Consider the following 25,520-nt stretch of genomic DNA (forward strand, 5'->3'; position numbering starts at 1 on the left):
ACAAAAAACAGCAGAATGACTTATTTTTGTAATGCCCTGGCTCTGAAAATAAACAGTGTTTCGCACTGACACAGAAAAAAAGACTTACAGATCCAGTTACATGAAAATAGTAGCAAATTTATTTCAGAACATATTATTCAATTTCACAGCATAGGATCAAGACGTGATACCTTTACTTGGAAATTGTGGAGTTGAGCAATCCTGTGAGAGTAAGACAGGTCGGTGCTGCAGGTGAAGTTAATAGTGAAATACTGACCCAATTTAAGGGTGAGGAGGATAAACAGGAGCAACAACCGCAAGGCAAATATCCTTGGAGTGTTCTCATTCAACATTTTTCAGCATAGAAAATGATTAAGACTAAAAACTGAACATAAAATTTTGGTTTCATATATCCAACAACTAAAAATACTGAAAAATAACCACGGCAGGTACAACTTTGTCTGTATGTATGCAATTAAAAAGTAATTTAGCCAGCAACAGATTTCTTTCCAAAAGGGCCCAGTATTCTACTGGCTGAAGTGTCAATGTATTTACGTAGAAGTCTCACGATGATTACAGCTCCATCAGCTCTGCTCATTGAGTCGGGAAGTGACCTGCATCCCATCTCACACATGACCACCAAGCCTGCTTATGTAGCTCTCCCAAGCTGCCTTCCTGTACTTCTCTGCTTCTTGAAGGCGGTCTGAAGCTGACAAGATGCCTCGTCCCACAATAATGATGTCTGAACCTCTTTCACTAATAACTTCCTTGGGGCTTAGGTACCTCTGTCCAAGATTATCACCTGAAACAGACACATCATTTTTTTTTTAGTTTGTGCAAAATTATACATTCTAAAAACTTTCAAAGAGATGGAACAGAAAACAGGTACGTTGTTTCAGTTCTCACCCTAGTAATCCATCAGGTACCTCCAACTAACAAACACCTACCAATTACTGTGGCAGGCATGCTCTGCTCCTGTACTTGACATAAGTCTTGCTCAGGCTTATGAGCCACAGCAGGCCTCAACGTGATCGCTCCTCGAACCAGACAGCTCATTAGCCACAGAGCCTCAGGAAGACCTCTATACCATGAAATCTCACTGAAAATAATGAAGGAATTTCAGCTTGACTACAAATCAATCACTTTATTAGACAAATGTGATACTTCATCTCTTTCCTCTGTTTAATCAAAGGAGAAGTCATCTTGACACCATTCCTGTTATTTATAGAGGGAAGCTTGATGCTCTCTCCCCTTCATACCTGTTGTTTATGCCATATAGGCACTGGACAATCAGCCCTCCCCTCCAGCTGTATCCAGCCCCTGTGGTGTAACTAATTGACAAGGACAGGATTAAATGCTAAGGGGAAGGGGACTGTCCAACCTGAATCATAAAAAATTGGCAAGAGCCTTGTATCCTGGAAAATTACTGAACAAAAGACAACAGCCTCACAATCCTATAAATAGTAATCCCAAGCAAGAAATTGGATACTGATTAACTGCTGTTAAAAAAATTATAACATTGCTGTTAAAATCATTATATTCTATACTATAAAAAAATTAAACCTTGTTATTTTCTATAAAGGTATATAATAAATCCTTAACTGCTTCTATATGAGAGTTTTGTAAAATCTAATTCCATGACAATGACACAGATCAAATTTGACATAGAGAGCCCTCATTTTTCATGATTTACCAATTCCAATAGATGGAACTGATGCTCAAAAAAGCACTGATCTTGCACCTACTGCATTTACAAACACACTCTAAGTATTTCAGGAGACATTACCTCCAGCTTGCAGCTGTACCCCTGGAGTTAAGTGAAGAAATTCTGGTTTCTTAATAACTCTAGATCCAGATATGAATCCAAAAACAAAATCAGAGTTTTCTTCAGCCATCTGTACCTGAAAAAGACCAGTAAACAGTTTCAAGTCATATACCTAAAATCAAGCTTGCCCACTAATCTATTTCTGATGCATGCATTGACACATTAAGGTGTGCAGAGCAGGGGAATGAAACATTGGAGTGTTCTAGCAAGTTCTTGCTTTACCAATATAAAGTCACCTAGAATTGACTGATCCCTTATTGATTTTAGCTTTGCTTGCAGACAGGAATGCAGAAGTTACTCTTGTTTCTATGTTGTAAATGATACACTCAATGAACTTACACTGATTAGAATTCTATTGCTCATTTAAAAAAAGGTGGTGAGTGGCAAACCTATCACATTCACTAGAGCTCACAGTGTGAATGACAACAACCTGACACCAGCAGCCTGCAGATATAAAACTTTAAGTGTGACACTGTCAGATTCCTGAGTCTGCACAGAAAGAGAGCCTATAATAAATAGTGCTGGAGAGACTTTTGGAAGCATAGATGTCAGCAGCACACAAAACCTCCCTCATCAGAACACTTGACAAGCTGAAACAGAAGTGCCTACTTACTGCAGCTTCTGTGTATTTGCCCGTTGCAAGTGACCCTTGGGAACTCATCTCAGCAATGAGAAGGCAGCCCCGCTGCAGAGGAAGGCCGACTTCCTTCAGACCCTTCACAACTCCAGAACCTGGCACCACGTGAGCATTAACTATGTCTGACCAGGATGCTATTTTGAACGTACCACCTGAGAAGAGAGAGAGAAAGACACACACAAAGTGAAATTAGTCATTAGAAATGTATTAAACAAGAATCATGACTTAAACAAAACAAGCAGCATACTAACTCATTCACGTTAAAAGACTTTTTACTACTGAAGCTTAACAGTTGCAAGTGCAGTTTTACCAGACATTCCTGACAGCTGCACAACCACAAAGCATCATCTCCCAGTTTTATATTACAGAAGCACTTAGTAACTTGCCTTTACTATTCATTAAGTCATTTACAGTGAGCTAAAATTCTACCATCACAGGTGCAACAGTATTCTGATCATTTACAGCTGCAGTAACAAATGAAAGCCATAACAAGCACACAAGCATAGCAGGCTGCTTTATAAGCCCCACTGCATTTCTCGTGGCAAACAGCTATTCAGAAGTACTTACTGAGGACAAGCATAGATTCGTTAAAAGATTTAGGTTTTGGAAGGGACCTCTGGAGGTCGTGCCCTCTCAGCAGGGCTAACTTCAAAGCTAGATCAGGTTGCTCACGAGTTTTTTCCAAGGTCAGAGATCCCACAGTCTCTCCTGACAGCCTGTTCCAGTGCTGCAGTTACACAGACTGGCAGCAAAATTATTGTAAACCAAGGTCGATGATAATCACCTTCATACTGATGTTTCACTGTGTTTCCAATGTCTGCAAATTTCCTATCTTCAAAAATCAAGAACTCGTGTCGATCTGCGAGTGCTCTCAACTCCTTTACTACTTCCTGGGTGAAATCATTCAGGATATCTATGTGAGTCTTTAGGATACAAATGCTGGGGCCCAGGCTGGCAGCTAACTGCAGCAGCTCTTTGGATCCTGTGACATCAACGGAAAGGCACAAGTTGGTTTGTTTCTTTTCCATGAGCGTGAGAAGCCTGGCTGCAACAGGATGCACCCCGGGCAGCTCAGCACGAGCCCTGAAGCTCAGCTCTTTACAAATCCTTTTCACAGGAGCAGGACCATTCTGAGCCACTGGCTCAAATACATTTCCCCGAATGAAGTCCTTCACCTTCTCAACCATCTCAGCGTCCACTTCTCCCTGCTGCTGGAGAATATCTAACAGCCCCGACAACGTGCATACAGAGTGCAGACGAATCCCACGTTCTTCTAACCTGGCCTTCCCACCCTGCTCCCTGTCCAACAGCACTACAGCATCTGTGACTTTCAATCCTTCTTTCTGAAGAACTTCTGCAGTTTCCAGTACACTAGATCCACTTGTTACCACATCTTCAATGATTAAACATGTTTCTCCTGGATTAATGATGCCTTCTACCAGTCGCTTGGTACCTTTAAAACAAAAGGCATACACTTAACTAAATGAACAAGGTTTAAAAGACCACATCAGAACGCATCAGAAGTATCAAGATTTTAACCTGATATGTTAATGATGATATCTATTTTACATACAAGCATATGTTGCAGTAAAAAATCAAATCAGACTTCAAGAAAACAGCAATTTCATACTGTCAGTATGTAGAGAGAATTTCTTTAGTTAATACCTGATACCAGGTATCACAGTTCTTACCACAGCTCAGTAATTGACTTGTAATCCAATTCACAAAGACTGTTACTTCTCCAAGGGGATAAACAGATTTTGTATATTCCATTAACAGAAGTGACATATTATTAGCTGCACATATTTAAATAATCATTGTGTAAGTTGACTACAGAAATTCTGGTTTAGTATTACTATGCATTGAACCTTCAAAACACCAACAATATTTTCTCCTGTAACTTAGAAGTCTTTAAACTAAAAGTTACTTTAAATGTCTTTGAAGTAGCAAAGCCATTGATACTCTTCAACATATTTTCTATTTTTCACAGGCATTATTCTGTGCTTAACATCTCTGTTGTTAGAACAATTAGGAGGAGTAAACCCCCCAAATGTCTTTGCCAGAACGAATAATAGGCACAAATCCATGAAAGGTGTCCCGGGGGGCAACAACAAAGGCTGCCTCGCTTTACACAGACCGCGGTGCTTCAACCATGACGGTCTCACCAGTGTAAGTACAGCTCTGCAATCTGTGTGACACCGGAACCCTTGTACCAGGCAGTTAATTGCTGTCACAATCAACTTGTCCTTCACAAGAAGGAATAGCAACAGCTCTCCTGCCTAGCACACTGGCTAACATTTAACTTTGAAAAACATCCTCTCTGACTGAACGCTGTTGGAAGAGGATAGTATTTATCACACAAAGAAATCCATTTGACAGAGTATGTTAATGCTTCAGTTTCCCTCTCCTACACACACCCCTCATCCCCTTTCCACCAAACTAAAATAAAATTGATCACTGTGTAGAGAACTCACTGCTTCTCACCCGGTACACCTTGCCCACTGATTAAAGGGTTACAGGATATGAAAGAAAAAGAGGTTTGAGAGACAAAACAAGAACAGACTACAAAAGATTCCTCTTGGAATCAATATGCAAGAAGTTCTGTTTAGGGTTGAGACATGGCACTGGTCTCAGCACGTCAGAAACTGCAGCAACTGTTTTTGTAGAGGGCGGTAACCCACAATAACTGTGCCAGAGGGAAAAAAAAAGACACTGTGGAAGCAAAGAAGCAGCTCATGAGCTTCCAAACCTACTACAGCAGGATTTGAGCTGCAGGCTAATAAGAGACCAGCTGGGAGAGCCTGATGCTGTGGGAGGTATATTTCAGGGCAAAAGGTGTAGCTATTTCCATTGAAGTGGTAGTCTTAAACTGAAAGAGGGATGTATATTAGAGAAGAACCTTAAAAATATAGTTATTTCACAAACCAGCCAACAAGTAAATACAAATTCATCACGTGAAGAAGGTTTTACCGTAGTCTTTTGCTTCCTTCCTCCGTATAAGCATGGGAACCTGCTTTTCTGAGCAGATAATTGTGGCCAGTGGCAATGCCGTGTAGGGAACACCACACACACAGTCATACTCGAGGCCAGCATCTTTTGCTGTTTGAAACAGAAGATCTGCAACCTGAAAAATACGTGTATGCGAGGCGTCAGACTGGAGCGACCACTCCTCAACAAGTCCACCACCAAGGGAAGGGAAGGCACAAAAAGCTCTCTCCTTTGCATTATTTGATAGCTGCCTAACACCGATAAAGAAACTCCAGCAGTTTCTCCACAGGAAAGCATCACTGCTGTGAACGATGCTGCTGTGAAGGATGCTCGGGACTCTTCACACCCTCTTTTTTTGGTTACTTACCACGAATTTCCCCGCCTTGAAGCAGGCAGAGCGGGGAAGCGATGCCACAAACGCCCCAGGCGCCACCACAGGGCAGGACCCCCAGGCCCCTGATACGGCAGCATCCCCCCTCCTCCTTCCTCCTCCTCCTCCTCTTCCTCACAGGATCACGGAACATTAGGGACAGGAAGGGACCCTGAACGATCATCGAGCCCAATCTCATCTCTTCTCCTCTTCCCTTTTCCCTCCTCTTCCTCTTTCTCCTCCTCTTCCTCCCTTATATTCCTCCTCCTCCTCCTCCTCCTCCTCCTCCTCCTCCTCCTTCCTCCCTCCTCCTCTTTCACCTTCCTCCTCCTCCTCCTCCTCCTCCTCCTCCTCCCAGCGCAGCAGGGGCTCCCCCCCCAGGGCCAGCACCTGCCGAAGGAGGCGTGGGTGCGAAACGAGGCCTCGCAGGTCCACGTAGACGGGCGAGGTGATGCCGCTCTTCAGCACGAAGCTGCCGAAGCGCAGCGCGCCCGCCGCCAGCAGCGCCGCCGCCACGCCGCCCGCCGCCATCTGCCCGGCCCCCCGAGATGGCGGGCGCGGCGTCAGGCTGGGTGGCTGCGCATGCGCAGCGCTGTGTTTTCCCCAACCGCCCCCGGTCCCTGGGGACGGGCACGAACGGTCCGGGTGTGATTGGTTCCGCCCGTTAAAAAAAAAAAAAAAAAAAAAAAAAAAAAAAAAAAGAAAAGAAAAAAGCCGCGTTGGGAAATGAGACGGAGCCACTTGTTCTCCCAACAACCGAGTTTTAATCCAAAATAGAGAACAGCCCAGAAAACGCGTCGCTAGCACAGTCCGTTTATAGAAAGGGTGCACAGTCCAAGCACACGGGCATGGCAGCCATGGCGGCGGTGCCAGCCCATACCAAGAGGCCGACTTTACAAATGGCGAGCGGGCAGTCGTGTGCCCCAGAGCCACACGGCGCTTTGGGCAGGCCAGCGGCGTGCCGAAATTGTTAAGGCTGTGGACGTACTTCGCACCTTGAAAGCGCTGTGTCGCTGGCCATGCCGCTCCCCCCTAGCTCCAGTTGGTGGTCGCAGTCGTGGACAGGCATTAGAGTTTTGCCCTTAGCGAACAAGGCTGACACATTTTATATATATATATATTTTCCCTTTCTGTCACATTTGCCTTCCAAAAGTCACCAGCCAACAGGTCTCAGTGATGGAGCAATGCCAATGGGTTTGGTAGAAGGAGAGCACCAGGAGGTGGACGTAGCAGTGCCGTATGGCTTCTACTGAGGCTAGCTCGTCTGTCCCAGCCGCCACGGTCATGGCCAACACGCGGTGGTGACACTCGGTGTGACACGTCCCAGCACCAGGCCCAGCACTTGGTGGCACCGTGCGACCAGCCTGGCGGCATGGGGCCAGGCCCCGTGTCCCTGGAAAGCACCATTTTCTGATGGAGTGAGGACAAACAAGCAGGGAAATAGACCCAGGCCCTGTGTTAGGGGGGGATCTGCTGCTGGGTGGAAAGGAACAGAAACAAAAATTGTTAGCTTGTTAGCCCCTGTGCGCGTTAATTATCTGTCAGACTTGTATATACAGGCTAGCCTTGACATTTCTCTCCGAAGTTTACATTATCCCAGGTCATCTGATGTAGCCCTCTCATTGCAAGGGTATTAAAATACGGTTGTATATAGCCAAGTCATACTGTGCTGTTCTGCGCCTTCGTCTGTGGCATTTGTAACAAGGGCCTGACGGCATCTTCAGAAATGCTGGGCACCAAAACCTGGGAAGGTCAGCTGAGGGCACAGGCTTTCTCTCAGCATTATTGTAGGTTGAAAGTAAAAATGATTTTAAAGGTAAATGTTAATGAAAAAAAAAATAAAGTCATTTAAAATAAAAAGGCAATGGGACTAAGCAAGACTTGTTGGTACAATTAGGACAAGAGAAGCATTGCAAATGCATACTCTGGGTTGCTTTAGGGTTTTCAAGCCTAAGACCCTGGTGCTGTGTGTCAACCTGGCCCACCCTAGCTGCAGGGCGTGCTGCTCCTTAGCTCACCTAAGACATGAATTTGGATTCCAGTGGCAGTGCAGCAGCCTGCAGGCAGTGGCTACTTGCCTGGAGGGCTGCTCTGCACCAAGCCTGTGCAGCCAAAGCGCTGATATTGCTGCTGGTTGTAATGGCTGGGGTGACTACCAGCACTGCACATGATGCTGCCCTCTGGGAAGGCCCTGAGTTTACCAAGGGGTCACCTACTCCCTGCAGAAGGTGGCAAAGGCTGAAAAAGACCTTGGGAGAGCAATTTTGAATGCTTCCTCTGTGTTTATCAGATGGCAGTATGTCATATCAACCTGACATAAATGACGATTCAGGCAAAAACATATAATGTTTGCACTAAAATGCAAGGTTTATAATCAGACACACCTGGAGGTACCGACGGGTTTGAGTTTTCCTGAATGTGCTGTAAGAAAAGCAGTGCCCAGGAAGAGGAGCTACCTAACATGAACATGCAAAAAGCAGGGCCATAAAGGAAAGCAACTCCAAAACACTCAAAATCTTCAGAGCTCAGCAGCTCCAGCTCTCCCTTCAAGAGGAATCTCTTTTTTGAATATGAGCACCAGAACCATATGAGCACCATGTATCCTCTTTCAGCCTTTTTTTTTTTTCCCTGCTATTTGATAGCAATTGGAGACTTCAGTTTTCCTTTAATCAATCCAGCTTTTACCCCTATATGCCCAAAGTGCCTATTTTCACAGTTTGAGATGTGAATGCAAGACACAGCAAAATAAAATGATAAATAACTCCAGATTTCCTGTGATACATGAGAATTTGTTTGTATTAATGCCAAGCAGAAAGACTGCGGCTTAAACAGTACCCACGGGCCTAATAAAAGCTGTGGGTTTTATAAACCGCACTTCCATAAACATTTTCTTAAGGGCAGCACAATCACAGCACAAAGAGCCAGCTTCGACAAATAGGAAGAAGCACAAACAGTCCTGCAGTGAGAAGTACCTGCGGCTGGTGCTAATTAAAGACACCCCTCGATGACTGCTGCCTGAAGTTTTGGTTGCTAAGAAATCACATACTTCGCACTCTTGCTCAGGAAGAGAGTCTGTTCTTTGTCTATGAGGTGCTGCTGAGTTGCTCAGAAAATTATCTGCTGCACCACAAAGGGAAACCAAAGCTTTAGCCCTCTGTGAACACTCAAACCTTTCCACAACTTTCCCCAGTATTAGACCTCTCCATCACTCACACAGTCCCATACGCTGCCTCTGACTCTGCTCGGGCACCTGGGCTCGCCTCTCTGACTGCAGCTCCCAGATCTTAAGGTCTGCTCTCGTGTTGCGTGCATGCAGCACCAACATCGTGATTTGCTGTGCCTGATAAAGCAAGCACAAAGAGAAGGCCTCCTACCTGCCATGAAACTGAGCTTGGAGTTGGATCAGAAGAAGGGCTAGCAGAGCCCTGAGAGTGCGCACTTGCAGAGAATCTCCATCACCTGCTGGTAGAGCCAGCTTTTGCTCCTGCAGAGATGTTGCAGGCTCACAGTGCAGTTACTTAGATGGCAAGTTGAATTTGGCTCTTGCCCTTATGAGACATCTCAAGAGAGCCTCTGCTGAGTACACATGGCCAGAGCAAGCCCTTTTTCATTAGGAAAACCTTTGGTAACAACTGACATTTCCTATTGCAGGCACAGCAGTGGCACTCAGCACCAAGGCAATGTACTCACGTGCTAGGGTTAAAAAAATTCTCTGATCATCAGCCTAGAAGGCTGTAGGGTTTTATGGTGCTGCAGCAGGATGGGGAAGCACCAGCCTGGGAGGTGTTTCCCCTTCCAGTCCTGCTGCTAGAGAGAGGAAGACTTGGCCAACCTATGAACTGCTGATCTGTCACTGCAGACTCTGCGTTGCTTGTACTAAGGCTGGCTCTGTCACTGTAACATCAATGTGATGATGTTGCAACTTGGCTTGCAAGAGAGAAATGTTTTAATTGCAGATTTTTTTTATTTTATTACAAATTAGGCTTTGGACATAAAAATATCCTCACGAATGCTTTGGTGATGAGGTGCTAACGGCAGCTGAGAGATATTTACAAGTTTGGAAATGAAACAAATGACATACTTTAAACACTGAAAACTATTTTTGAGCTGTAAGCACGGGTGGACTCACCACTTACCAACTACACTTTGAAAGGCTTTAGATGGACTTTGGGCCAAGCAATTCTGAAGCTAGAAATGGAACAGGATCCTCTATATATATATACTCTATATATGATACAATATATGTATACTGAAAACCTGTGATAGAAAAAATTGTCTTCGTCAATCATCGTTTAGTTTACAGATACTGCAAAAATTGGACATCCTTTTCTCAATGCACAGGTTTTGCAAAAGATTTCTGTACAGTGTATATAAAATGCTTTAAAAAAAAAAACACCATCGTAGTCCCATTGTGCTTCATCAGAAACAGCTGTATGCTCCAATGAATTCATTGCCTTAATCATAGCTCCAAAAGGTACTGCATGTTGACTTGACAAAGCAGAAAGCCCAAGGGTTAACACAGAATTTTATTCTGAGCACTACCATGTAACGAGAGTGTACCTAAGCCACGCCACCACAGAAGCTGATCCAACAAGACCTGATCTTGCATGTCCCATGCAGGCAAAGTCCCCACTGAAATTATGGGAGACCTGGGTGTACAGGGTGTGCAAAATCCACCTGTTAACCTGGAGCAGGCTTGCAGTGACCTCAGCAAGAGCTGAATTCAGTGCAGTCCTGCAGCACACGTTAAGGTCGGCCAGACTTACTCCTCCACATGCTATCCTACTCCTAATCTCTCAGATGCTTTGAAATCAGTTCAGCAAGATCAAGAGGATTTCTCATAAGGCTGCCTCCCAAAGATTAAGGCAACTGCAGTTTTGGCTCTTGTTTCCAGTTGGTGTTTGCTGCCCGCAGCCCTGTGGAGATGCTTCCAGGAGGAGCCTGCCGAGGGAGGGGAGCAGGTACCTGTCGCTGTTACCCTGTTTGCTTTGGTTCTGAGTAACTGGGCAAGGACTGTGGCCTCCAGACAGATTTGTACCCCTCAAATGCCAACGCCAAATACAGAAGTATGTACAGAAGATCTTTGTGCCTGCTCGCTCCCTGTGCCGTGCCTCAGCACCAGCAGTGTCTTGTCCCGGGGAGCCAGGCATTACGTTCCTGGGTTCAGCCTGCTCATCAGGAAACTCTTGACACTGGGGACGGGGTGCACGTCATACTGGTGTCTGCGGCGCTCGATGAAGGAAGCCAAGCGGGAGGTATCCAGAGGGATTTTGGAATAGCTGCCGTTGTGCGGTTGCAGCCATGGATGCTGTAAACACGTGGCTGCTGTTGGCCTTCTTCTGAAGTCTTCCTGGAGGATAACATTGATGAAATCCCTGGCGGCATGGCTCACATCAGAGAAGTACTCGGGTGGGAAGCTGAAATCTACTCTGCACACATTGATACAAGTCTCCTCTTTGCTTTCATCCAGGAAGGGAGAGACACCGCTCAGCATGACGTAGGTGAGGACCCCGATGCTCCAGATGTCTGTGCTCAGGGAGACGGGAAGGCCTTGGATAACTTCAGGAGCTGCAAACTCTGGGTTTCCAAGGAGGTGGTGGACGTGATAATGGCCTGTGATTTGAACTGCATCTTCCAAATCGATGATCTTGACACGAGGTACTGGGATTCTTAAATCAATGAGCAGATTTTCTGGCTGCGGAAAACAGAATAACAAAAACTTAATTATGCTCTAGTTCTGCAAACAAAAAGGTGTAGCCTTTATTCTAGATACACCCCTACCCAAATATTTAGCTTTGTGTTTTAGGTTGAAGAACTGGTCAAAAATCATATTTTCTCAGGTATGTGTGACATACAGAGCAGGAGAGTTACTGACAAGGAACCAGCTCAGCTCCTGTGTACCCTGTTGTCAGTTTGGATCAACACTGAAGCTGCAATGACACCATTCCCGTTTTACACCAGTGCAACACAGTGTGATTTTGTACTTAGTCCCAAATACTTGCAATTTATTTTTCTCAAAATAATCTGTACAGATTAAGAGCACTGACAGTTGTAATTTTGAGACAAGCTACAACACCTCTGATCAATTCATTCAGATTCCACTTGTTTGCGTGACACCTCGATGATATAAATGTATGCCAGAAATGTTCTCTGTAAAGCAAATATTAAACTTTTTTCCCCACTACCTCTCTAGAGTCACTTTTCCATGCATTTGTCCTATAGCTCCTCATGCTCATGCACATACATATGCAACTCAAAGTCTACTACACTACTGTTCAAACCTCTCCACTTGCTCTTCTGTTGTGGAAAGAAGAAATTAGGAAGAAATTAGAGGATCTTGGGACAAGACAGTCCATGGCTAGGTCTGTTGTCCCTAGCAATGCATTTCCTTCTTCCCACTCAGCAACAGAAGGTGCTTTATTTAGCATGCCTCATTCAGGAGAACTGTAAATAGGTCACAGAAAATTGGCTTCCCACCTTGTTTTTGGGAGGTATCTTATGATCAAATAAAGAATTCAGTGCAGTTTCTTACCTACAAGTGATGTCTATTTTTGACAAATCCTATAAATACAGCAGAAGATACAAGCAGAAAGACTGAAAGAAACCAGGATAATATAGCTTTTTGGGACTAATGCTCACATAAGATATTGCACAAAAGTTTTTTTTGTTTGTTTTTTTCTTTCTCTCTCTTTTTTTTTTTTTTTTTTTTTTTTTTGTAGTAGCAGCAGTAAGAAGCAGAAGAATGAAAACACCATTTCATCTGATGTGCCTGGGGGCTGCAGGGCTGAGATGAGACCTCCATGGAGTTGGATTGTCCACGATACATGACAGTCAAATCCATCTCTCATTCTCCATTTTTAAATTCCATTTAAGTCTTCAAATAAATTATAGATTATCTGATACCCCTGGCAACCTGAATCAAAGCTGCGGACCACAAAGCCCAGAGCACTTGATCATAACTTCAATCACCAGTTCTCTGCCAACCCAGATCACTGGGATGTTGATGAGGACGGCAGCACAATGCCGAATCCAGGACAACACAGTGCCTCCTGCCACGTGTGCTATCACGGGGAGGAATGAGCTGTGCTAGTCTCACATTAGAGACTGCAGCTTATTCTTCCTCACTCAGCAGCTACTGACATCTTACTCCTGCCCTTCTTCATTAAATCCCTTTTTCAGAAAGCCCTTGAGAACAAACCAATGAATCAAGGACAAAGTACATCTCTGAGCTGAAGGAAGATATAGACCTCATGCTGCAGGTCCTAAGCCCTTTTTCTGGCCAATAGGTCTGAAAAGTAGCACTTGTCCATTCAGCGATCATCACTCAGGGCACAGACTGCACCTCCTCGCTGTCAGTGAAGCTTGGAACTGTCTGTACCAGGGCACTGAGTAACAGCATCATTTTCTTCTTTTCTTACCTTTATGTCTAAATGAGCCACTCGGCAATTGTGAAGATACTGCAAGGCTTCCATTGTGTCTCTTATGTAGAAAGCTACCTTTTCCTCCATGAGTTCATCGTGGTTCATTAGGTAATCTAAGAGACGACCGTCATCCATCCTGCAAACAAACCAAACCCCACACGTGAAAGATCACACAGGATCTCCAGGAACAACAAAATTGCAATGGAAACTTTGTGACCTAAAAATAAAGGAAACCAAAAGGAGAGATCTGATATTTAACGATATCTCAAGATACTGCAGGCTGTGGAAGTGGTAGAATGATTAACCCTCAATTGCTAAACCCAGTCCTAAAAAATTTAGCAACAGTCTCAAAGTAAAGTAATATGCTTAAGGATGTATTCAACAGACAGAGGAGGTTCCTTTGAAAACAGATCCACTTAATTATTTGGCTTCGTCTATTTATTTACAGAGAAGATTGCATAATGCAGAAAGAATTACTGGCATTTTCAGCTGGTAATATGTTCTGTGGGAAAACTAAACGCATAAAAGTTTTCCACCTAGTTTTATTTATGTGTATAAATAAATAAGCAAAAAGCTCAAATGTATTTCATTGGATACTCTGTAACAAAGAAGCATTTTGGATTTTGGTTGCTATTTCTCCTTAGAGGGACAAGCATAGTCCCTGTGCAGCTTTTTTTTCACCAAAAACTATTAGAAAAGTGTAGGCTGCAATCCAGCTGAAGCACGTTTACTCACATATAAACAGTGGACAAAACTGCCCAAATAAATTTCATCCTATTCAGTGTGACAGACTAACTGCTGATACAATTACCCAGGCCTCACCAGAGTAGAAAGCAGTTTTATTTGTACCCCTGAATCTTATTTACTGTAAAGAAAAGGCAGCAGAAAGTCTGCAGAAAATGGCTATATCATTTGATGTCACAATCAATAAAAAACAGATGACAAAGTCTTTGCCCTGCTGAAGTGAGGGTGGATTGTATCCTTGGCTTTAAATAGTGCTGTGATTCCTACCCAGACACTTGAATTGAAGCTCCGTGTACTTACAGCTCCAAAACTAGGATGTAAGAAGTCGGAGACTCGTAGGTATCATGGATAGTGATGTACTGAGGATGCTGTAAGTGCTGTAACAGGGCTGCTTCATGTGCCGCTTGCTCTTTCTTTTTCATTTTTTTACTAATGAATTTTACAGCAACGTCTTTCCTGGTAGCTTTGTGAACGCATTTCTTTACTATGGAGAATCGTCCCCTGGAAAAAAAAAAATCACATTAATGAATGGGACGAATAAATAAATCATGCTCGTTTTCCAGTGCAATAGCAGGCTGATTTTCAAAGTGTTATTTGATTTAGTACATTAACATTTCACAGAGAATCACACTTAACTAGTCGTTCATAACCTTTTTCCAGCAAGAACCCCTGTCTCTTACCCTGGCTGTTTGGATTCTTTGGGGATTAGCAAGCACCGACAGCAAACAGCCACTTTGTTTCGTGCAGCCCTACTGATGTCCTCTAACAATCTCCCCTGGGTTCAATTTGCTGCTGCTTTTACAGGTTCTGCCTCCTTGTTCCTGAACTTGGCTCTCCCCTCTCCAGTTACTTAAATAATGAGCCCAAACTTACTCAGACAACAAAAGGAAAACCCTTGTTAAATAATCGCTAAGCAATCATTTTGTCTTGCAGTTTTAGGCATACGGCGAGAAATCAGGGGCAAACAGCTGGCATGAGGGCATTTAGGAAAGTCACACAGACCGGTGCCTAGCGCTGTTCTTGGAAGCAAGAGTACTTGATGAAGCCACGTGCTGCACTTGGCCTGCAGGTAACACATACACTCTCCTTTCCCCAGAATCAGGCAGGCTCCTACCTCTCAGCCCCAGAAGCACTCGTCGCTGACCTCTGGGATAAGACATGACTGCATGAACATCAACCTGCATTGTTTGTGTGCTCTTGTCGGCTGTCTGCACAAGGTCCTGCTCACTGACCACCCCGCTCAGCAGAGCCCTTCAGCACCTGATTTAAGTCAGTCACATGCCTAAGTGCTTTGCAAACAGTCTCTGAGGTTAAGCACAGCCAGAACCAGCAAGTCATCCTGACTTCAAAAGCCCACATCAAACCCGAGATGTCAGAGGAGATACCAGCAACTGCTGGTGGTAGCTGCCAGAGATTTGGCTGTCTAATTGTTGAGAGGTTTGCATTTGGTCACCCATGTCCTAGTTGCAATCCTCAAATCACAACTCATCTTGAAAGATGAGATTTAGCCAGCATTTTAGCCTGTCTGTATTGTAATCAGTACTTAACGTGCAATGCTCTCTGAAAGGAGCAGTTTTCAAGCTAACTACAAAAAGAAGCCTAAGCTCTCTTCCAAGGCCACATCTTCAAGCCATTGTTTCAGTGTTTCATTGCAGCGATAAGCAGGGTTAATATTACCTCCCAATCTCATGCAGCTCTGCATAAGCAAGGTCAAAGTTTTCCTTCCATGAAATAGTGGCACCATCAGCAGCAGAATCTTTGGGAAAACAAAGCACATGCAAGAGAGTGTAAATACAAGACAGGTTAGTGTGGATTATAAACTATATTTCTGAATTAGGTGAGAATATGTTACTTAAGAACAGCAAAAATTACTACTGAGTCCAATTTCATGCTGCTCCATCAAATCCAGTGTATTAGACCACCAAAAGCCAGAGCTCCCCAGAGCGAGGTGTCGATAAGATGAATTCAAATCTGTCCTTGCTATTTTGGGCTGGAAAGGAACCACACAGACCATTTCAGGGCTTATCTGTGTGCAAACGGAAGGGAGATCTATGCCATGTGAGATCTCATTTCATCCAGCACAGGCTATTGAAGCCACTCACACAGCTGGTTATGTGCTTGAGCTACTGAAACCTGGGGAAATGCATGCACACTGAGCAGCAGCTGCGAGCCCAGCGGTGCAGGAAAAGGCATGGAAAGCCTTTCCAGTGGCAGGAGCTGGCTCTGAGCATCTCCCAGGCTTAGGAGACCCCTCAAGTCCTGCTCACCATGGATGCCCGGCAAGCATCATCCCCTCCTCACCATACCCACTCACCATACTCTGGGAGCCTCACAAATTCAGATGGGTCACTGGGCAAGCTGATCCCCCAGGGGTTGCTGGCGCTCACTCGAAACTGGTACTGGCAGCCTGGGGACAGGTCTTCAATGACAAGGTAGGTGTCCAGAGTTGAGGCCACTGACTGCTGCCAGACCTGCGAGCCTGTGGTGTAGGGAGGGAGAGAAGGAGAGGTGATGGAGACAGCCCCAGTGTGTGAACTCAGAGCAGGGGACTTGTTCTTGCTGCCCAGAGGTTATATGGCCAAATGCTGGAGGGCATTTCATAAACTGCTGTCAACATGAGAACGTTTTCTCAGCTAGTGACCAGAGCTCAAACCACTTACCTTCTTCTCTGTACTCCACAGTGTAGCCTGAAATGGTGCAATTGCCTGTACTGGAGGGGGGAAGCCAGCGAAGGATCACAGAGGTGCAGCTTCTCTCCTGAGCAATGGGGCGATTTGGGGCAGCCGGGACACCTTGGGGAGAGAAAACAGGCACCCAGTCTAGCATCATGTCAGCAAGCCCTAGTGCTTTAACTGAGGGAAACAAGTGTTCCCGTGGACTTCACTGAGCAGCACTGAGGTGGGGAGGTGGTTACCCTCAAAGTGTCCAAAAACGACAGAAGGAAGCCATTTGGAGTGCATCTGTGTGTGTGGTGCTTGGTGTGGTGGCAGTGGGTTGACAAATAACCAGCCAGGCTGCTGTGTTTTGCCCAGGGCTCCCTTCAGTGCCATAGCAGTTAATACAGCCACTAACTTGTTTGGATAAATTGGGGAAATGGTAATTCTAGGGCCAAAGGGAAGAAGAAACAAATTGACTTCACAATGCTGGTGACACTCCTGGTCCATAATTCACCGGCCAGACATTCATCTCTGCGCCATGCCCTTGAATGCAGCAGGCATCCACATCTCTCACATTAACACATCCATCCCAGAGCTGGAGGTCAGGAGCAATCAGCTCACCATTTTCTATTTATTACAATTAGCTGGGTCACTAATCACAGCGCTGAGGACTCAGGCTGGGTTTGAATCCCAGCAGAAGGGTTCGCCCTGGCCCAAGCTCCCCGAGCCCTGGGAAGCAGCACTGCAAGCAGGACGCAGGAGCTGAGCCCCTGCCAATACGTTTCCATTGCCCAGATGTGATGCTTACATTCGGACAACTTCATCAACGCAAAGAGCCTGTGATGCCTTCAGCCAGCAGTGGGAGGCTTGGCTGAGGATGAGTTATATTTGTCTCGGTTCACCTGGCACACCTCCATGCCCAGCTGCCTTTGCACCAAGCATTTCGGCATGTTCCCGGCCCTGTAGAGGAAAAGGCTGGCTGTGAGGGTCAATTACATTACCTTGGACTTTAACTGTGGCTGAGGTTGATGCTGTCCCGTGCTCATTAACTGCCACGCAGGTGTAAATGCCGCTGTCTTGGGGCATCACGTTACAGATCTTCAGCGTCAGCTCCCCGGATTCACTGTGGGTGCAGAAGTCTGGATTACAAAGCGCTGCTTTGCCCACTGATGCTTTTTATCCCCACTTCTGTCCTGCCTCATTACAAACACACATGCACGCAAATCCTGTTAACCCATTTCAAGGAGCATCTCCCCAAAGATGCTCCCAAATGCAACCCCTCCATCTCTCAGGATTAGGTTGCCATAAAACTTTCAAGCAGAATGGTGCCAATGGGGCCCTGTGGGGCAAATCTGCCACTCTGCTGTGGTCTCAAAGGAGATTCAGACCCCTGGAGCATGTCATGGTGACCTATGTGGCCAGGAGAGTGGACATTTCACAGCAGCTGGGAGTAACAAATGTCAGCGCTGAGTTCTTGGGAGACGCTCGGTCTTTGGGCCAATCTGAGCAAATAAACAGCTCTACTCAACCTAATGAATTTATAGCAGGTCTGCAGATAGTCAGCTCTTCGACACGCACTGTGGAGTTGGCCTGAATGAAGGGATTGTGCTTGTGTAACTGAGCTAGCTGTGCTGGACACCCCACTTAGAGCCAACAATAAATTTCCTTGATGGCAAAACTAGAGCAGTTCTTGAATGTGCAAGCCATCAGAAACTGCACAGGGACCCGGCTGCCAGTGTAACCGCACGGACACTGCAGCTTCGGCTGGCCCAACTGTGCTGGTTGAGGAACGGGATAGAAACATCCCCTTCCCCCGCAATCTGGACACCGATGCCAGCAGGATTTGTAAGACAGATGCTGATCTGCTGGGCCTCTTTGGCAGGCAGCGCCTGCACGGAAAAACAAGCAGGAGGAACGAGACAACACGAGTGCTGATAGCACACAGCAAGGGACGGCACAGGCGAAAGGCTGATGTAAAACAGAGCCCCACATGGAAATACCCCCCCCCCATCCCAGCCCCGGCCAGCAGCCTGAAGATAAGGCTCTATCAATCTAATAGCTAAAAAGGCAATTTGGGGTACCCTGGGGCAGCTTCACAAGGCAACGGTCTCTGAAGAAAGCTCTTGATCGGACGTCTTTTCTTTTCAAATTTTTTTTTGAACATGTAAAATCCCTTCTCTCTTAGTGTTCATTTGTCACTTCCATGGACTTCGTACTCCCTGGGTTTGTCTCAGCCTGAGCCAGCAGTGCTCACAAGTTCACATGAAAGATTGCCTCCTGGAGATTTCCACTTCAGTTTGGCCCAAATAGCTTACGTAAGCCACAGACGAGCATCCAGCAGCGGGCTGTTACCTGACCTGAATTCAACTCCAGATCATCCCACTGCTTGCTGTAAAGATGGGCCAGGAACATCATGACAAGCATCTTTCTGTCCAAGCACAGCTGGATGTAGCCTTCCCAGGAGCACATGTAGGCTCTTTGAGGAACAGCTGAGGAAAGGCTCAGGAAAACTGTGTGAGTTACCACCTCTGCCGTGAGATGAGAACATTCCCAATGGTGTGAATAAGTAAATGAAGAATATTGAAAGCTGATGAGGGCTTGCTCTGCTCTACTCCTGTCCCTACCAAAGGTGAGCATTGTATCAAACCCAAGCAGACAAGCCCCAGCAAAGCAGAGGCAATATTACCCAAAATAATATGGTGGAAACATTAATTGCTTCTGGATTGCAGCTGGCTCAGAGGTCTTGGCATTCTGGGGAACAGCACAACCAAAGCTCACAACTGCCCACAACACACTTGGTGAAGATAGGCTACATCAACTTGAGAAACTAGAGTTACCCAAAACCCAGAGTTCAACCCTTTCTAGCTGAAGTGTGGCTCAGTGATGTGCCAGTTCACCATGCCGGTCTTGATTAACTGCATTTCTAATGAGTCTTGTAGCCCAGTAGGTGCCATACTTGAGGGGGACATGACCAGATGTGTTGGGATCCAGAGGTGGGACCTTACCAGGATGACACCGTGTAGGTGGCCGTGCTGTTGTCATTGTCAAGAATGTTTTGATCTGGTCCTTTCCAGGTTATAGTTGGTTTGGGACGTCCACAGACTTTGCACTGCAGCATCACCGTGTCGCCGAGCAGGCAGGTGATATCCACTAAAGGCACAAGAAACTCTGGAGCCACTGGAGAAGAACATAGGGGGAACACCTTTTAATGCACAGGAGAGGATGTTTCCCGTGCAAGTCTGGAGAATGCATTATAGGATCAGTTGTGGTTTGGTTTTGTAGAGGGGCAATGCGTCAGGGTTAAGCACTGAAGATCTGGGTCCCAAATGGATTATCCCAGAGCTGTTAGCAAAACTCCACCTTCACTAAGAGCCAGCTGCCAGCAGCCCAGGGAAGGAGGTAGCAGGGACTGGCTGTGCCTGGGTCTGAGCTCTGGCAGGAAGGTGAGGTATGGTGAAGGTGTGTTTGGTGATGGGTGGGTTTGGGGCACTCAGTGCTTGGTCTCAGGCTCTGTGAGCCCACCAGCAGATTGTTGAAGAAGAGTTGCCTCTGCTGTGAGCACTGCTGTGTGGGACTGAATCCCACCTGCTGGCTCGCCCCTCAATGCAAGTCAGTGCACAGCTGTCTTTAACTCACCTTCTTGAATGAAATTGGGGTTGATTATCTGAAAAATACAAAGAAATAATACATATAAAGCAATTATTTAGTTGTCTGGACAGTTACAGAGAGACATCTGGTTTCACAAGGCAAGGTGGTGAGGCTGACCCGAACTGCAGAAACACCGACCAGTGGGCTCAAGCAGTCTCAACAACTGGCAAACACAGCAAGCTCTGGTGACAACTGAACAAGCCAGTGCACAGTTGAAACAGTAAATGACAGCTACAGTTTCTGGAAGGCTGATAAAGCAGACTGTGTGAACTGCATCGCAGGTAGCAGGCACAACACCAAGGCTGAGGAAGGTGACCGTGCTTTCTCTTTGCTCAGGTGATGCTCAAGCCATTAATCGCTTTCCACCTGGATGTGGTTTGTGCCCCCCTGTGCCCAGCTCCAGACCCACATCACACAGCACCTGCAGCCACCATGCACCTGGGGCACCTCACCTGTGCTCTGGCCACTAACCAGCTGTGGGGAGCTTCTGCTCAGCTTCAGGGGAAAAAAAGGTAAAGTGCTAAAACAGAAATACTGGCCTCTTTTCACCTACTGACACATATCAGTGCTGCAACAGCTGGTGGCCTATCATGAGTAAAATATCACTTGTTTCATTGGGCTGCTGGAAACTTTATAACTTGAACCTGGAATTGTATAACTGAGTTATTTTGTCTAACTTGTTAACTGGTGAGTTAGCAAAGACTTGAAAAGTTACTGTCTCACCATAGCATGGATATACGTGCTAGTTACATCATGCTAGTCCTAGAGGAAAAGCTGGGGGATAGCAAAGACAACAGCGGTAAGTTCTCACACACAGCATCAACTCTAATTATGTAATGGTGTACCACAGTATAAATGTTTTAGCCTCATGAACTGGTTTAATAATCCAATAAAGTCTTGTTATCCAAAGTCACACTAATAAATATCAAGCACCATAAACACCAGTGTGGTTATCTCACCTTGTTTCTTTGCTACTGTCTATTTCAGAGCTATTTTGAAAGGTGTCAGTGAAGCAGTGACCTAATTCATGGTCTGCCAAAGCTGATGGGAGTTATTGCAGTGATCAGAAACCAGGCCACGAGGCAGAAGCAACAAGCCTTCAAACTCATAGATGCATCCTTGAGATTCGTATTTATTTTGGAGAGTTATAAATAGCTTTCCAAGGTGCATGGCTCAAGGTGCCATTCAAGGAGGCACTGGAGTGCACTCAGATTAATTTTGGCTGCATAGCCCTTCTGCATAGCCCTAGGCTAAGCTCTGGTATCAGCACTCAGCCCCCAGGCTCTGTTTCCCCCATCACCACCAGAAAGCATGAATGGATGAGTCCAACATGGACTCATTGCTCTCATGGGCATTTTTTCCCATGGAAACATACCTTCCATAAATTCCTCATCGTCTGAGACTATCCTTTGGCATAGCAGCAGGCAGAATTTGGTCCTACAGGAGTGTATATAGAGAACCTAATTCACCATACAGGCTGAAGCAACCCATCAATGCCAGTGCTTTATGCTGTGCTCCAGGGAGGGGTGAGGGCTGATGCTGGTGGGCACAGCAGTTACGGTCCCTATCACGTGGCCAGCCCATCCTTCAGGTCTGGACCTGGCAGGCGAGATGGTTTGGGCTCTTGGGTTCTCCCAAGAGCACCGAGAGTTCAAACACTTCACCCCCAGCAGCCTGGAAGCAGCCAACCTCTCTACACCCCTGGAGAGGCCCCTTTGAGGACTATTTCTATCGTCCTTGTACGGCCACACTGGGGGCACCTGGGGGCCCCTCCATGGGGAGGTGACAGCAGAGTGTGTTCCCACTGTGGTGGGATGGCACAGCTTGGCCTGGCTGCACCCACAGGGCCCCAGAACCCTGATGGCCTTCTGTGTCTCATCCATCATCCCTGTTGTCACCCACCCTTCTGCAACTGCTACCCATGGGGCCCAGGACCCACATATAGCCTCCAGCCCCCATGGGCAGTAAGTAATCGAGGTGTAAGAGGTCACTGGGTGAAGAAAAACATCTCTCCGCCTGTGGGGAGGGAAAGGGGAGATGGCATTTGTGATTAACTTGTAGCGTTCATGTGGCACTGCAAAGGAAGAAAAAGCTGTTGTAGGGAGGGAGATTTCCAGCTAGATAACCACCACTTGCCACTTCTCACTAAATGAGACCATCTATTTATCAGATTAGTAACCTGAGGCAGTGGTTCATTTGCACATACATCTTCATTTTTGTAGTTTGTGGCTTAACTGGAGCACACGTACATCCTCGGTAGCACTCTCCTTTCTTCCCTGCAGCGTGCATTAAATTCCCTTATTATTCACCGATTTCTGTCCTGGTAAGATTAGAGATCCCAAGAAAGAAATGCTCCTAACACTTTGTATTAATTTTATAGCGCTAAAGGATCTATTAGAAGATACAGCTACAGTGATATATGTTATAGATACATCTATAAATAAATAATGCTACAATTTCAATATTTTCTAAGGCACAATCAGTTATAATAATTGACTTACCAATGTTTTTTTTCCATTGCCTTACCAACGGAATATCATAAAAGAAAATTACCGCTGCTAGATAACATTGGAAGAGTCTAGGGGTAAAATTTACATTTCCTTTGATAAAACTTCAGCTGCTAATTAATAAAATGCTGCCTAACGACACCCCACAGCCATGTCTCATTTCACCTGCTGTAAGCTTAGAGAAAAATAAAAGCCTTTTCGCAAGAGAATGCTAAATGCTACCAAAATGATTTAATACATCACTTGAATAGGGAACAGGATTTGCTTAAATCACAGGGTGAGAAGTGCAGAAATAGCAAAGATTCACAGCCAGAAGCCAGCTTTCCTGACCCACACATCAGCCCCATGGGGATTTGGTGCCTCCTCCCAGGTTTCTGGGCAATGGGTGTATGGCAGGAGAGGAGAGACTCCATGAAGTCCTTCTTGACTAACTGAAAGGCCTTTGGAGGTCAATTCTTCATGTGCCAAATTGATTTTTAATTGGAAAAGAGAGCTCCGGAGCATGGCCTCACCCTCTGAGAACTTTGCACAGCCTCCTGCAGGTGAGGGAGCTGAAGGGAGATGACAGATTTCTTTTTTTGTCAGACAAAATACCTGCAGATGGATCCAGAGTGGACAAAATCTTCTAACTGCATGACTGGTAGAGTTTGTTTCCCAAACAATGGTGGCTAAAAATGGAAACCCTGTGCAAAGTGACAAAGGCAGCCCACAAAGTGGTCTCTGCTCGCACCATATGGGGTCCAGCACTGACAAGGCAAAGAATGGGAGCTGGAGAGAAGGGGCTGAGACGCACAAATGGGATGACAGGCCAGTATTATTCCATACAGAAGACAGAAATAGACCTTGCTCCTCCCTTCTCCAGCCTGCATTGTTTCAGGGCTCAGACCAAGAATGGTCCACATGCCTTTGTGGGTCTAAGTGACTCTTTTTGTTGCAAAACTGGGTTTGGAGATGATTGCCAAATTCACCCGTAACACCTAAGCCTACTTGCAAAGGGCTCACCAGGCTTCCAGATGCGTCATGCTGAATTCTTTGTGAGTTTGCTTAAACGGGACAAAAGAAGCAATTTAGGGTTGCAGTCAGACTTCGGAAAAGCAGCACAGATGCTGCATACAGCAACTCAGCACTTTGCAGCACTGGATCACATTTTTCCTGGTTTGCCAAGCTCACGTTATGAGCACAGAAAGGCATTTGCATTCATCACAGCAAAGCTGTCCACTTGCAAAGTGACTCCAACCTCTGACTCCTTAACAGAGCTTATCTGTTATGCATATGCACACCCTGCATAAGTGCATCACAAACAGGACAGACAGTGTTTTTCCCTACTTTTGCCGACTCGTGAAGCTGGACTGCCAACCAAACCCTCCATAAAAAGAGCCATGCTTTAGCTAAACAGCAGAGGGCATGTTTACTCCAAGGCAAGCAGCTCGGCATTTGGTAAACACCTCCTAGCACTTCTTGCTCATCAAGTTAAAATAAAATATTGAGTCATTCGCACATGCTGGTAGCAAAGCCAGCAGCAAGCTCCTTGCTCCTTCATTTTCATTTAAAAAAGGAAAAAAAAAAAGTAATGGTTCTCAGAAAAAAAAAAAAAAAGAAAAAGAAAAAAAAAAAAGAAGAACTGAAGAAGAATTAAACCAATTGCAATTTACAAGAAAAGATATATTAGTCTCTCTCTGATCAGGTCAACTTCTAATGTGAAAGTTTTAGGGGGAACAAGTCTCCTCCCCCCCCCCAAAAAAAAAAAAAAAAAAAAAGACAAGAGAAATCCCTCGATAAGTAGAGTGAATAAGGATCCCCGCTGTATGTGGGTAGGTGCCACCAATGGGAGAAATTATTTAAAATGGAAGAATGGTACCTGATGAAACATCCCCCAGCACCAGGCCTTTGGTGGGGAAGGGGGATGCCTTCTGGCACCCGGCATGGATGGGCTTGGCTGCTGCTGAGAGGAGCCACAGGAGATGCTGGCTGTGTCCCATGGGTCTGTATATGGCAGGAGTCCTTTTCCCTGCATCAGGCTCCAGCTGAGGTGCTTCAGTAGCTGAAGCTGCGGGGTGTCCCTGCTTTTGAAGGCTACCACACCGTGTTGTGGCACCCTATTGTCTTCTTGCAGATTAGCAGATCACTTGTTCCTCTTCTGAAAGCTTAACTACAGCACCTGTGCTGCCAACTGGCTTGACACCTGATAAGCTGCCTGCCCACTCCATCTCAGCATCCCTGTCTACCCAGGGCAGCGGGACTGGTATTGCCTGTGGAGACCACCCCAGGGACATTGGAAGCTCTCAGGATTGCGTTTTTTCGTGTTGTATCTGTGATAAGAGTCTCTTCCCAGAGTAAGGCTGTTCTGTACTATGCACACAGACATGGGAAAACAATCTGTACCTGGATAGGCTTTCTTACCAGTATTGTCTGAGAACAGAGAGAGTATGTTAGATATGCTCTGGAGACGGAAAACTCAAGGCAGAGGGATGAAGGCATTTGCCTAAAGCACTTGGGAATTCCTGGCCTGAGCTGAGAGTTGACGCGAAGCCAATGCTGTATCCACTGAGCTATTGCTTACTCAACCGCTTGGGCCGTGAGGGTGCTAACACGACGTTCTTGCCTGCAGTGTGCTCCCAGTGCTGATCTCCCTTGGTCTCTGGGTAGTCTTGAATGTGCCTAAGTGTCATAACTGAAAAAAAATGATGATGAAGCCCAACCTACATACCTTGGCAATATCCCAGTTCACTAACCTCCTGATGGCA

The 25,520-nt window shown here is 45.8% G+C and overlaps 2 protein-coding genes across 9 annotated transcripts in view; both read right to left on the reverse strand.

Annotated features, from left to right (window-relative positions):
• Positions 1 to 166: 166 nt before the first annotated feature.
• On the reverse strand, positions 167 to 6,349 carry UMPS (uridine monophosphate synthetase). 3 transcript variants are annotated; one of them, XR_014618550.1, is made up of 7 exons: positions 6,190 to 6,349; positions 5,412 to 5,565; positions 3,226 to 3,894; positions 2,418 to 2,593; positions 1,766 to 1,880; positions 927 to 1,078; positions 665 to 781 (listed from the first exon to the last, which is right to left on the reverse strand). XR_014618550.1 is itself a non-coding variant. In XM_084288930.1 (6 exons), the coding sequence occupies exons 1-6, from the start codon at positions 6,328 to 6,330 to the stop codon at positions 606 to 608; spliced, it is 1,431 nt and encodes a 476-aa protein (XP_084145056.1). In that variant the 5' UTR covers positions 6,331 to 6,349; the 3' UTR covers positions 167 to 605. The 3 variants fall into 3 exon arrangements, 2 of the variants coding, with proteins under 2 accessions (XP_084145056.1, XP_084145057.1); XM_084288930.1 differs by lacking the exon at positions 927 to 1,078 and having other exon boundaries at positions 167 to 781; XM_084288931.1 differs by lacking the exons at positions 927 to 1,078; positions 6,190 to 6,349 and adding an exon at positions 5,797 to 5,836 and having other exon boundaries at positions 167 to 781.
• A 3,497-nt stretch (positions 6,350 to 9,846) lies between these two features.
• Positions 9,847 to 25,520, reverse strand: part of KALRN (kalirin RhoGEF kinase) — a 493,218-nt gene continuing 477,544 nt past the window's right edge. For 5 of the 6 annotated variants that reach the window (XM_084289494.1, XM_084289495.1, XM_084289493.1 and 2 more), the window contains 6 exons: positions 20,258 to 20,285; positions 19,627 to 19,798; positions 17,623 to 17,744; positions 16,625 to 16,756; positions 16,279 to 16,443; positions 14,310 to 14,465 (listed from right to left, as the gene is read on the reverse strand). In XM_084289494.1, coding sequence (XP_084145620.1) covers positions 14,449 to 14,465; positions 16,279 to 16,443; positions 16,625 to 16,756; positions 17,623 to 17,744; positions 19,627 to 19,798; positions 20,258 to 20,285 — 636 coding nt within the window. In that variant the 3' untranslated portion in view covers positions 14,310 to 14,448. Of the gene's footprint in view, positions 11,495 to 13,217; positions 13,357 to 14,264; positions 14,466 to 15,641; positions 15,721 to 16,278; positions 16,444 to 16,624; positions 16,757 to 17,622; positions 17,745 to 19,626; positions 19,799 to 20,257; positions 20,286 to 25,520 lie in introns of those variants that run through there. The other variant, XM_084289498.1, reaches the window with a different exon arrangement.

The sequence above is a fragment of the Netta rufina genome (genome assembly GCF_964035555.1).
Source record: "Netta rufina genome assembly, chromosome: 6".
Taxonomy (NCBI): Eukaryota; Metazoa; Chordata; class Aves; order Anseriformes; family Anatidae; genus Netta; species Netta rufina.